The sequence below is a fragment of the Eurosta solidaginis genome, chromosome 2 (genome assembly GCF_040869045.1).
Source record: "Eurosta solidaginis isolate ZX-2024a chromosome 2, ASM4086904v1, whole genome shotgun sequence".
Lineage (NCBI taxonomy): Eukaryota > Metazoa > Arthropoda > Insecta > Diptera > Tephritidae > Eurosta > Eurosta solidaginis.
In genome coordinates, this window is record NC_090320.1 from 35902761 (window position 1) to 35916018 (window position 13258).

Genomic DNA, 13258 nt, shown 5'->3' on the forward strand with positions numbered 1-13258 from the left:
ATATATAATTTCATTACTTTATTTGACTCTTAATTGCCCTGGAAATTTTGACGTGCGTATCAAGCCATTGCTGCTTTAATATAACTAACACCAATAAGGGGCTAAGAATATTCCCACGGTATGAATATCTAGGCAACTAAAATTCGCAGAACCAAAGGTTCGAGTAATGAAGAAAATTGTAGCCGGGGCAATGGAGCTAGTACCTGCCGGTGGTAGTACCAGAATCATATTCAGAAAAAGAATACCCATATGCGCAACACTTCCAGCCTCCGGTGTTTGTTTTTGTGGTAACAACACAAACAACAAAAGGAGCGTCAGCAGAAATATGAAGTCTTCCTACACCTTTCTTTTCCCAGCTGAATGAGGACTTCATACACACTCTGCTGCTAAATATTGATATCGATATGAGTAATATATGAGCCATAGATTTTATTTCCATTCCCATAACTATTCATTTAACCGCCTTGGAAAGTTTATGACCAAAGATTATCAAGTTACTTCAGGCGTCCATGCGTTGGCATACCAATGATAAGAGGCGACTGAAATCTGCAGACGCAAAGACTCAAGGGCTAGTATCGGAAGGTGATAGTTGCAGAACGTACTGGATTCTTATACCGCAAAGGTCTGCAAGCAGCCGCAACACTGCAGTTTTCTGTCACCTTTTCTTTGCAACTCAGTGAAGGTCTCTCTCCTATATATGGGTGTCGACATCAGTACTATCTGAGCCATAAATTTTCCATACATTCCTTAAAAATGAACTGGCCACCATAGCCACCACCACCATTGCGATTTTTAAATCTTGGTAAAGCTCGTACGCTTCACAGTTTTCTATCGTATTCAATTGACTACTTAGCCTAAAGATGCTCTTACAAATGAAGATTGATTTTCCGCTGGACTCGTAGGCTGATATTGCTTTCTTCGTTTACGCTGCTTACCAAATAGACGGGAGCGTATTCTTGTCTGAAGTCCCGTTTGGCGTGAATGGCTCTAAAAAGGTCTTTTCAAATCATCGGTGCATATTTTGATGTTGCAAAGTATCACCATAGTGCTGAGTATAGCACTATTTAATTCCCTTCAAATTTTCAGCAAAACTACTTAAGTATTTTTTATCAACTTAATGCTTTTTAGCAGACCGGTAAAGAAAAAGTTCCAGTACAAGTACAAGTATCAGTACCTCAGTACTTCGAAAAATGAGTACAAGTATAAGTATTGACGTACTTGTACTTGAATTGTTGAAGCACAAGTAAAGTACTTATAAGTACTTTCGAAGTACTTTGATAAGTATTGAACGGGTTTGAAGCGGATCAACCATCACCCTTACGATCACCTAACTTTGACAAAATGGTTGAAGAAGAGTTTTACAGGTATTTTAATGATATACCAACAGATTCCAATATGCTTCAGAGTTATCCTCTTATGAAGGACCGATCACTGAAAATGAATACGCCCTTAGCTTCCTCCGACCAAGTAGAGCGTTTGTTTACCTTAGCAGGCATTGTTTATAGTCCTAGAATGACGGATTTTTCGTTTGAAAAACTAGTACTAATGAAGGCAAACACAAAACTACTTTAATGTTGTTACTGTTGTACAATTTATACTTATTTAATATGTCGTTGTACTTCTTGTTGCTTTCTAATATGAATTTTACTCATATTTTGATTTTTCATTTATGAATAAAACTGACATATTTTATCAGAAAAGGTACTTTCGTGTACTTGCAAGTATTTTGTAAGTATATCTACTTGTACTTTCGGATTCGAAGTACAAGTACTGTAGTACTTATACTTTGTACTTAAATTTTAAGTACTTGAGAACTTGTACTTATTTGGTACTAGTACAAGTATGTACTCAGTACTTTACATGTCTGCTTTTTAGTTACTCATAGAAAATGCAATAAAGAAAATATAAGGCGCGATAACCTCTGAAGAGATCTAAAGCCGAGCTTCTCTTCCAACTTGCGTCGTACTCCTTTTGATTTTCCCTACAAATTGGCCGGACGAGACCTACATGTTTTATGCCGACTCCGAACGGCATCTGCAAGGCAGATGAGTTTTCACTGAGAGCTTTTCGTGGCAGAAATACACTCGGAGCGTGCTTGCCAAACACTTCCGAAGGGCGACCCCGCTTACAAAATTTTTCTTCTAATTGAAAAACCTTATTTCTAAAATTTTGATGTTGCTTTGCCCGGGGTGTGCACCCAGGGCATACGGTGTGGTAGGCGGAGAACGCTACCATCACACCACGGTGGCCGCAGCAATTTAGTTAATATTATTTACAATAAGACGATTGTATAGCTCTGTAGGAGCTTAATGATGGTTATGTTGAGTGGCGCAATAAATTATGTATGCATAAAGCGTAGGCAATTCTATTACATTAGAGCAGTCATCAAAGTGACATTACGCGCCTTCGCCATTTGTCGCTCTTTAATAGATGGTTATTAATTTTCTTAATTAAACTTTAGCATACTTCAAGGCGCGTAACCATTTGCTGCTGCTAAACTTACATGAAATAACTTTCGCTATAATACTTTTGACCTCGCTTTTACTTTCATAATATTACTTAAGCACGTTTATTTTTTATATCATATCAAATTTGTTTAATGTTAATCAGGCCTACTGACTCGTGTACTCTTTCTTCTGTACGTACCCATCTTACTTTTTTTTTTTTTTTGGTATATTATGCGTAAAATTTTTTGATGCAAGTTGAAGAGCAGCGCTTGGTACCTGGAAAATTTTATTCATATTTTAGTGTCGCTCGTATACTCTTTATATGGAAAAAAAGGCCATAAATATTGCTAACAAGAAAAATGCTAATTTTAAAGCAGTATCAATTAAAATGGCAAACTCGTAATTGCGTGGCGAGGGGCTGGGTCCTCTTAGAGGACGGGTAAATTATGTTTAAGGGGGCAAGATTCCCCGAAAGCGAAATGAACAGGGCGGAGAGTCTCATAAAAAAATTTTTGCGCGAACATCGAGTGCTTCAGCGAAACAGCGCGATTGAGGAAAGTCCTAGCAAGGGGAAATATAGCTCAAGTTTAAAAAAAAAAAAGACAACGACGCTTGGTCACGCAGGAGCAAAGACCCCCTTGAGATGCTTTTCGATACACACTTCTCATCGGGAGATGATACAGAATAGCCAGCAGACAGAATTTACACTTCGATCACGGAGCGGGTAGTGCCGAGCTTGTGACTGAGACCAACATCGAATGGGCGGTGAAGACTTGCTCTTAGTTTAAACCGCCGGTTATTGCCATACATCTCGAAAGGAGCGATGTTGGAAGGGCTTACAAAAATATTCGACGTGTGCATCAGACTCAATCATGTACCTAATTTTTTGAGAACTGATCGTGTCCTTTTTCTACAAAAGATATATATATATATATATATTTTCTTAACATATTTGCTGCTCAAAAACTTTGAGAGGCTGATAGATGTGTATTGTATGAGGTTGCAAAATCGGTGGACACGAGCCCCAACATCAAAAAACGCTCAATCGACAGTTTTCTTTTCGTATTTGAGGTTGGGGTTGAAGCACGCCTTTACAAACATTGTCCGTCCAATACTTTTTGTAGCTAAAAAAATTCTTGCTTTTCTGTAATTTAAACCCTTTTAAATTCAAAATATTATATAAGCGCAAATTGCTCTTATTAACATTTGGATAATAAAATAATTCCCCTTTTTCCCCCCACAGGATGGCACATCAACGTCCACAACTGCTCATTATCTCCATATCCCTGCTATATTGGTTACGTCATACGGCGGAATGTTGGAAATTTGATGGTGGCGGTCCGGGTGTACTTGGAACTGGCACGCACGATAATAACCCACCTGCCCACAACTTAAATGCACTAAAATTTATTGCCACACATACACATTTACGCCGCTCACCACGTAGCGCCTCAGCGTCAATGGGTGGTAGTGGTGCGTCCTCATCGAATGTTGCAGTGGCGCGTGGTCCCCCGCCAGCTGTGCCGCCGCCAAGTGGGAATAGTGGAACTATGATGGCAGGTGGTAGCTTTTCGGCACTATTAAATGGACAACAACAAGATATTTTATATGCGTGTCCCTTAAATAGTATGTGCCAGTGTGCGGGTTTGCCCAACGAAACGTCAACGTTGATCGAAATAAATTGCAATGAAGTGGCTTTATATAAATTTCCAGGTGAGTAAACGAGAGCAAATTATTTATATACAAATTTTATTTAATTGTAATAACTTTACCCTGGTCGATAACAAACTTCTGAATTTTGTAAATAACTTATTTGGTTTTTCAAAAATCGACACAAACGTGAATAGAAACTAAAAAGAAATCTCTAAAAATAGCAACTTCCGGGGATTTTGGAGATTTTAAGATTTTGGACCAGGAAAACTTGGCGTGAAAATTTAAATCAATAAATTTCGATAAAATTCAGTACAAAAAACTTTTTAAAATTTTCATTAAATTTAAATTAAAATAATCTACAGGAAAATGTTTTGACCGACTCAAAAAAAAAAAATGTTATAAGATTATTCTTGATCATTATCTGTCTTCGGTTGCCATTCGTATCTTTGAACTGTCGAATAAATAAAGGCAAATCTTCAGTATGTTAAATGTTCTTTATTTACAGCACTACTATGGTAGTACAACTTCAAAATTTAGGTTATTCGGTTACTTCACTTACAACCTTTACAAATCAACTGACTCACCCTTTCCCAGACTGCGCTGCTGATATAATCTCAGGTGCCTCTTTTGGCTATTTCTGCCGGGATCTAGACTTTTCGCGAACAGCCTTCTCTACAATTTATTTCTTTCATGTCTCTGCATCTCATATTCGCTATTGTCTTCTATGCATATGTGTGAGTAATGTCGTCTGCGCTCTTTGTCGCTGTGTATATGTGTGTGTAATGTCTTCTATGCTCTTAGCAGCTACGTACATGTGTGCGTAAATATTTGTTGTTTTTTGATATGTCGGTATTGCGTATATGCGCGACACGCCCCTCCACTCTTGTGTTCCCCTTCCGGAACTTCCGGAAACAAACGCTGCTCGCCTTTCATTCTATTTCGTGATTTTCCAATTTTTGGTAGTCGTTAGACGACATCACTGATCCATTTGACAACCTTGGATGGGCCTTCCCAGTTACTCTGAAGTTTTACCGATAGACTTTCTGCCGGTGAGTGTTATATAACAATACCAAATCTCCTCCAGGAAATCTTCCAAATTTTCGTCACCGTATATTTCTTTCACGTATATTTCTTTCCACCGCGTTGTCTCACACTCTGTTGTTGGCCAATGAAATACACAACAGTTGTCTGCCCTGGCTTGTAGCCATCCTTTTTGGGAAGTTTTTTCCTTCTTTGGGATGCGTCTAGTTTGGTTTGTCAATGTCAGTCTTTTACACGCACATTCCGTTTCGATTTGTTTGTCCCATTCCTTCCATGAATTTTTGCCCAGTCTACTACCTTCGACTTTTGGGGTCTTTATCGACTTTCCTCCGCCAAAACTCGTTTACTGCTAAACTCCTAATTATGGCCGAAGTTGAGTAAGACATCTTTGTTTACATTTTGCATAATCCTGCTTTGCATGTCAATCTTTATTCCATGATTAAATAAAAATTCCCAACATGACATTATCAACAATCTCTGCCACTATGGAATTGTTTAGAACCACGACATTCGACGACTTCACATTTCACTTCTCCCTAGACTTGGTTGTACTCGCCAGTGACCGTACGCAATGTCGCTTAGTGTAATGGGTTCACTGTCCTGTTGATCAGATCAGGTCAGGTCTGATTATGGAACAAGATGCTTCCGTATTATCCATATATCGCTCGACTACTCGGTTTTCTTCTGAATTATGATACAGATATAACAGATCATTCAAAAGCTGCAGCAAGTTCTCACTTGTTGCATCTGGCTCGCTCTATCTCATTTCCTTCAGTTTTGCGTTTAAGACCATCCACATTGTTGGAACTTCCAGGGGCAGTGCTGCAAATACGTGCATGTGGCCGCGCTTAATACATTTCATAACTTCCGTATTTTTGGTTGCGATGCCATAAGTGCCTGTAATATTGCGTTATTTCAATCTAGCTTTTTACTTCCATACGATGGGTCATGTATGCTAGCAAAAGTGAGGCTGTTCCCTGAGTGATACCATTTCAACAAATGTAGGCTTTAGGTTTTTTGATTTGCGTATGTAGCTCGTTTCGTTTCGACGTCTCGTATTCCAATTATGAAGCTCTGAATTTTTGCCTTCTCGGTGTATTTAACGGGTGCGTCCGCATTTGCTAGATAAGTTCCGACATCTGACACAAACTTTTGTAAGGTCTCATTAGCTTTTAGGTAACTGCTTCTTTTGCTTGCTTCCGTCTCTCTACAGCGGTCATCAATGCTTTATAAATATTCTGTTCTCGATCGGGAATTGTCTGTATGGATGCAGCTGCAGGCCCTTTCAATACCATGAACATTGCAGCTACTTTATCTTCAATATTTTAGTTCTCACTCCTAACGTCTTATCAAACTGAAACTTAAATAACCGGAAAGTAACAGAGACGTCGAAAGATAGAGTTGTTTTTGTTGAGATCTAAGTAAGCAAAGCCAGTAGTTATTCAATTTGTCTCTCCGCTTGCGATTGGATGAAGGCTTTCGTTATTCTCCTTAATTTTTTGTATGTCTTGTGCTTCAGTATGAAAGACATACTCGTAGTCTTCCATATTGATTTCTTACGACTTGAATATGTTTAAAATTTTTAAAAATTTATAAAAATGTGTGATGCCCTTAATTAAAATCCGGTGGAAGTATACAAAACAGATGTAAAGGAATAATCGCGGATCTAATAAAAAAATAGTTAGGAATCAATATATAATTTGTAATGAAGATCAGTGTTGCCCTGCTGTTATTCATGTTGTAGCGATAAGGACGCTCCCTGAAGGGTTTTGGGGAGTGTTATCGATGTTGATGATCCTTTTCCGGATATAGATCCTGTATGTTCCAGTATCAATCACCATTAAGGTGGTAGCCCGACTTAATATGATCATTGAACCTTCTAAGCTATTCCGCCCCGCACCTCCTAGTTCCATGAGGAACTTGGTGCCGCCAGTGCCTCGCCTGATAAATATGTATATCATGCATGCATATTTGTAACAGGATTCGCCTCCCGTAGGTGAGGTTGACAATTGGGCTGCGAAAGCTATGAATTCCGCTTATCAACCCCTTGAATCCAAGCAGTTATGCCTTCTACAGCTTCGTTGAACTTTTCTTTAAATATAATAATCAGACAAGTCCCTCTTTGTTACAAAAGAAATTATTCAATGTCTAAAAAATTTGCTAAATAATTCATCATAATAAATCGTTTTATTTAATTTTCTTATATCTTTTGTTTTCACTGGAAAATTGAAGGGCATTTTTTGATGTAGGGTTCAATTTGATACAGAGATATAAAGACAAGTGTAACTGTTACAATGGGCAAAATCAAAAAAGGGTAGACAGATAAATTTTAAATTAAAAGAAATAAGTTTTTGACAATTTAACGATGAAATATGTACATTTTCTTTTTAATACATATATATAGATATTTGTCTTGTACACGTGCTTGTGACGGATCTCCTCCTAAACGTTTTGACCGATTTTGATGATATTTTGTGTATGTATTCAAGGGGATTTGAGGATGCTTTAGATTAACAGGGAGCCGACATGCTCCAAAATAATAATAATTTATTTTGCGTTTTATTTGAAATTGGGTACCCCTTTACCTCTTCTTAATACTAGCTTATTATTTGAAAAATTGTTCTTTCCGGGAAGTGTAATCTATGGTAGAATAAGCCTCAAATTTGGTACAAAGATACGTAGCTTAGTGACTAGCTTACTATTCGCGAAACTTCTCTTTCCGGAAAGCGGACCAGGGACCGAACTATTCCAAAAATCTAACTTGAGAGGTGTGTTTTCCTAGAAGTTTGGTACAGGGATACTTCCTTGACTAGTTTATTATTTGAGATACTTTTCTTTTCGGGAAGTGGACCAAGAAGAGACCTGTTTCAAAAAATCCAATTTATGGTGGGACGCGCTTTAAATACGGAACCCGGCTACCAAGTTAATATTTGAGAGAAAATTTTAATTCCGTAAAGTGGCCCAGGGGCCGACCTATTATAAAAAATCATATTTATGGTGCAATGTGCTTGAAATTTTGCACAGGGATACCCTCTATGACTAGCTTTTTATTCGAGATATGTTTCTTTCCGGAAAGGCACAGCGACACCTCTTCGGCCATGTTAGTATTTGGAAACTTTTTTTTTCGGGAACAGACCGGACAGACTCATTCCCAAAAATCGAACTTATAGAGCGAATTGCTTGAAAATTTGTTCGACTATCTTAATATTTGGGACCCTTCCTTTCCGGAAAATAAAGCAGAATGGCGCAGCATTTCAAAAAGGTAAATAAGAAGGGTGAAAGTGAAAGCCTTTGGCTCAAAATAAGAAAAACCAAAACAAGATATAAGAATGGAAATTGGATACAGAGAAAAAGAGAATGGTTAAAGGAACCTAGAGAAGGGAAGTAGATGAAAATAAATAGAGCGAGGTTGAAGGAGAGATATATTATGAGAGTAGAAGAGAGAAAAATCGATAAACTAGAAAAGAGAAGATAAGTAGGAGAGACAGGGATCAAACATGGTAACGTGTAGGGAGAGGAAAGAAGGTATATATATATATATTTTTTTTTTGCAGAAGCAACAATATGACAGATGCCTCTGTTTACTGAGAAAGAATGAGGAATATCATCGGAGGGGAGAATGTCTCAATTCTCTAATGAATGAATGCGATATTAAAGCTTGCAACGGAATTAGTTTAACAAAGTTTTGTAATTATTTAAAACAACAAAGATATTGGAAAAGGACGGTCAGGCGAAGCAGGTGTCTGGTATACAGATTCCAATATAAGAAAGTTGAGGTGAGATGAAGTGTTAGTGGGAGTGGAACTAGGAGTCCTAGTGGGAGTGGAACTAGGAGTGGTAGAGGTAGTGTTACTAGGAGTGGAAGCTTCAATATAAGTGGCAGTTGGAGTGGGTGTGAGAACAGAAATTGGATTGGAAGTAGGAGTGGAGTGTGTTTGAGAGTAGGAATTGGATTGGAAGTAGGAGTGGGAGTGTGAGCGCTAGTTGTAGTGGTAGTGGGCTTGGAAGCGAGAGGAAAATAAATGGAATGAGAGATGAACAAGAATAAGAAGAAAAATGGAAGATAAAGTAGAAGAGAAAGGGATATTTACAAAAAGATGAGCGAAAAAGTGGAAGTTTTTTTAAGTGTAGGCAAAACAAATTTACGGGCAGAACAAAGCCTGTCACGCATTCTAATATATACATAAATATTTAAACAATTTGAAACTTCTCAATGCATCAATTAAAAATTAAATGAAATATTTAACGCAACCTTTGCATTAAATTCTATGGCAGTGTAAAGTATTGAATTATAAATGGCGGATATTGATTAGCGCTTATGTGGATGCAAAATGTTCCCCGAAAGTGTCTTTTTGTGAGATGGAATGTGAAAAAGGATTCTCATTATTTTTTGAGACAGCCGAAAAATGCAAGGCAATTAGTTATAATAAACTTTGTCAAGCTTGATTATAAAAAAGTGGAGAAAAAATAAAGCAATTAATATAAAAGGGATACTTAAGCAAGAAAAAAGTGATTTGTAAAGAATTCAGAAGAAAGAATCAACATAAAAATTTCCCATCAGTAAACAAAAGAATGAGATTAATGGACGAGATATCGCTATTTTATTTAATAGCTTCAATATCAACACAAAACTTTCTGTGATGTGAAAAGACGTTGTTGTGACTATTTCCCTTTTTTTGGTTATTTGGCGTAATTAAATTTTAATTTCGCAAACTAAAATTTTATCTGCCTTTATAAAATGTAAATTTCTTGTGTTGCCTCACAAAAGCGTGAATTCGTGCAATGGAATTTTAATAAATTTTTTGAGTATCTATTTTAGCTTGAGTTTAGATCTTGAAATGTGGAATATGGTTCACAACCTAGAGAAAAAACAATCTAAGGAAAAAATTGAGATTAGTGATGTGCATGGCTCTAGATATTTCAAAAAGTTAGGAAATATTGAACTGGCTGATCAATAAAGACCTCACATACGCCAAACGGTAAACCCCCAATTAGTTAGCAGGACTTATGTCGAAGAATAACCCTGTACACTTTGCAAATACCAGAAGTTTTCTAGCTTAAAAACTACGTCGATCTCTCGCAAATCTGTCGCCCCTAGTAGTTGGAGCCTTCACCTAACGAGCCGCAGGACACAAACACAGAACGTGTTCAACCGTTTCTTCTTGCAGCTTGCACTTCCTACATCTGCTATTACTGACGAGGCCTAACTTATAAGTATGTGGCGCCAAAAGGCAGTGCCCAGATAGCATTCCATTGTGAGCTGTAAATCTTCTCTCTTTTAAGATGTGAGCAACTTTGTGAGTCAGACATCGTATTATTTGCACATAATCTCAGAAATTTCGGATTTCGCGCTTCTGTCCTAGCCTTTCCTGCTTGATGGATCATATGCAACTCCTTTCTCCTTTCTATTTCTCCTAAACTGATTGCAACGTCAACCGTCGACTCAGTCTGCTCTAAATCTTTCTGCAGCGACACAATAAACAGCCGATCCAATCTCTTCCGTAAATTTGGAACCATCGGTATACACGTATATAGTACATTCTGGTATTTTCACAGCCTTGCGCCAACCCTCCGGCTCTATTGTGGCCAAAACACTACTTTCGAAAGCTCAAGCAAGGGACCATATAGTTCGTTCCCCTATATTTCATTGCGCTATACTGCTATGGTCATATGACCTGCACTCAAGCTGTCCCGGGCCTTAAGCCTTGTTGCAATTTCTAGCGCCCCCCCCCCCTCCCCCGTCCCTCTTCGGGTTTGTGGTACACGTACTTTTTTGTACCTAGAACCCCTCGTAAAGTATTTGCTTGACAATTGCCGTAGGTACCCAATTAGAGCGTCTGAGCAGTAGGCCGTACGTGCATTATTGCATCCTCTTGAATGCATACAGTACCACGAAGGCTTGTCGTTCTCCAAGAATAGGGACGTGGTTCAGTTTTAGTGCCTGCTCCCTATTTGGAATGTGGAAGTTGTTACACAACTCTTCCACATCATCTCCTGATGGGAAGTGTGTATTAAGTAGCGCCTCAAGGGTATCTTCCGTACTGCGTGACCATTCCCATTCGTCCTTTTTTATCAATCCCTGCACTATATTTCCCTAAAATAGGAATTTTCACATTATCGCTGCTTACATGAAATACAATTCGAACTGCTGATTTGACATTTTTAAATCCTGAACAGATCTCTGTATTCGTTCCAACACTCCTCGCTTCCCACAACTTTTGCCAGCTTAAAAATGCCCTTTACCTGTCCTCTGAAAAGACTCAACTCCACTATAGTGGCTTTAGCTTTCGCTTGAATTTTTTAGAGGACAAGCTCTCTTCTACGCAGCTGTCAACGCCTTTGATAAGAATGCCTTGCACTCCTCCAACTCCTCTACAGTGATAACCTATTTAAGTTGCCCAATTCTTTCTGCTACATATTTCTGGAATTCCTACCAGTATGTTGTCCTAGGGTATCTTAATGTTTATTTCTTTCTCTACCTCCTCAAGGGGATTATGATGCTGACTGTGAAACAATTGCAATTAGATAACTTTATTCTTTTTAGTTGATACATACGCACACAAATTCATGCACATTGCTCCATTTTATTTAGACATTACACTACCATAGGAATATTGTTCCCAACCTTACGGCCTGATTATATAAATCGCAGTGCAGTCCCCATTTTAGATCTGTCACTTTGTAATAGCAATTAAGTTTATATATCAAGTGATATATATCGTCTAAAGTTACTCCAGTGAGAGAACGATTTTTATAAAAATTAAATTTCAAGCAAAAAAAAACGTCACATTTCGACGCACTGCAATTTACACAACAAGCGAATTAACTTCTTACACATATTCCAGCTAATTTAGCAGCTTTACACAAAATCTTGTTATATCTACTTCCGTTGCAGATTATAAATCTGCACAAAAATGTTGGCCTTCGAGCGTTTGCTTCATTATCTGCGTACAAACTCTTACATGCCTTTTTGTTTGTAGTGTGTGTAGCGTCCTTAACCCTTGCCTACTTCATTTCTTTGCCTCGTTGGCACATTGTATGACAGCGTTAAATAAAGTTTTGTATTTTAAGCTTGCCAATTAGTTACGAAATGAAATTTGTTGTTCATGGCCGGTGTCGATGAGCCTTTATGTTGCGCACTCTCCTCATTGGCCTTAGCATTCATTCATTTACCACGCTCATTGCATTCAGTCTCCGTTTTATATTACTTTCTTCCTAGCTATACTCGTTACCCTTTTACCGCTGCTTTGCGAACATTCGTGCTTAAATATATCTTTAGTTTATACTTTCGTTCAGCTGCAGCAGCATTCATTTGCTTGACTTAACAGCCTTTTGGCTGGTTGTGTTTCCACTTCCTTTTTCCGGTTGCTTCCGCTTCGACTGTAATTTCTGCAACATTTCAAGCGAATTTCCGTTTCAACCACGCCTCGTCTGTTTTGTTGCTGTTTATTCTTTCTTCTTTCGCTTGGTTTATGACCGTTGTATATCTTTTGTTGGCTTTACTGCTTGACTGCCTGTCATTTCTTGTATCCGTAGTAATACTTTGGTCATGTCGTCCTTCAACGCTTTGCCTTTAATTTGCTCGCCAGTCGCATTTATTTGCTCTGCGCCTCGTTAACCCTTTCCTCATCTTATATACTTACAATTCTTTTGTGCGAGCTTAAATGCAGTCGGGCACTTCGTTTTATTTGCGCTTCTTATTGAAGCTGATCTAATTTATAATCGCCCCCTTTTGATAAGTATCGGTCCAATTGTCGTATGCGCACTGACATTCAGCTTTTGAGTTTAAGAAACGTTTTTTTTTTTTTTTTGTTATTCTTAGGCAATAAATATATGTTTGGTACTGAAATGGAATTATATTTTGAGAGGCTGGGAAGTAGTTGTGGGTTTTCTGAAGCATTCATATTTAGTTATATATTGCTCTTGAGGACCTACGCGTAGATCTAAGTGATTATAAAAGAATTAGTATTAAATTTCAAATTATGCTCATAAGCTTGAAGCATGAAGCCCTTTAAAAAATTTAGAAAGCTAGCAGAGCTAAGAAGCACATTGATCTTCATCATTAATTGGCGCTAAACAGCCTAAGCGACTTTCGACGTTTCGTAATAAGTCATGCC

At 38.0% G+C, this 13258-nt stretch overlaps 1 protein-coding gene across 1 annotated transcript in view; it reads left to right on the forward strand.

Annotated features, from left to right (window-relative positions):
- LOC137239546 (chaoptin) overlaps positions 1-13258 on the forward strand; it is a 707303-nt gene that overhangs the window by 531087 nt on the left and 162958 nt on the right. Inside the window, exon 5 of the mRNA XM_067764973.1 lies at positions 3691-4160. Coding sequence (XP_067621074.1) covers positions 3691-4160 — 470 coding nt within the window. The remainder of the gene's footprint in view (positions 1-3690; positions 4161-13258) is intronic.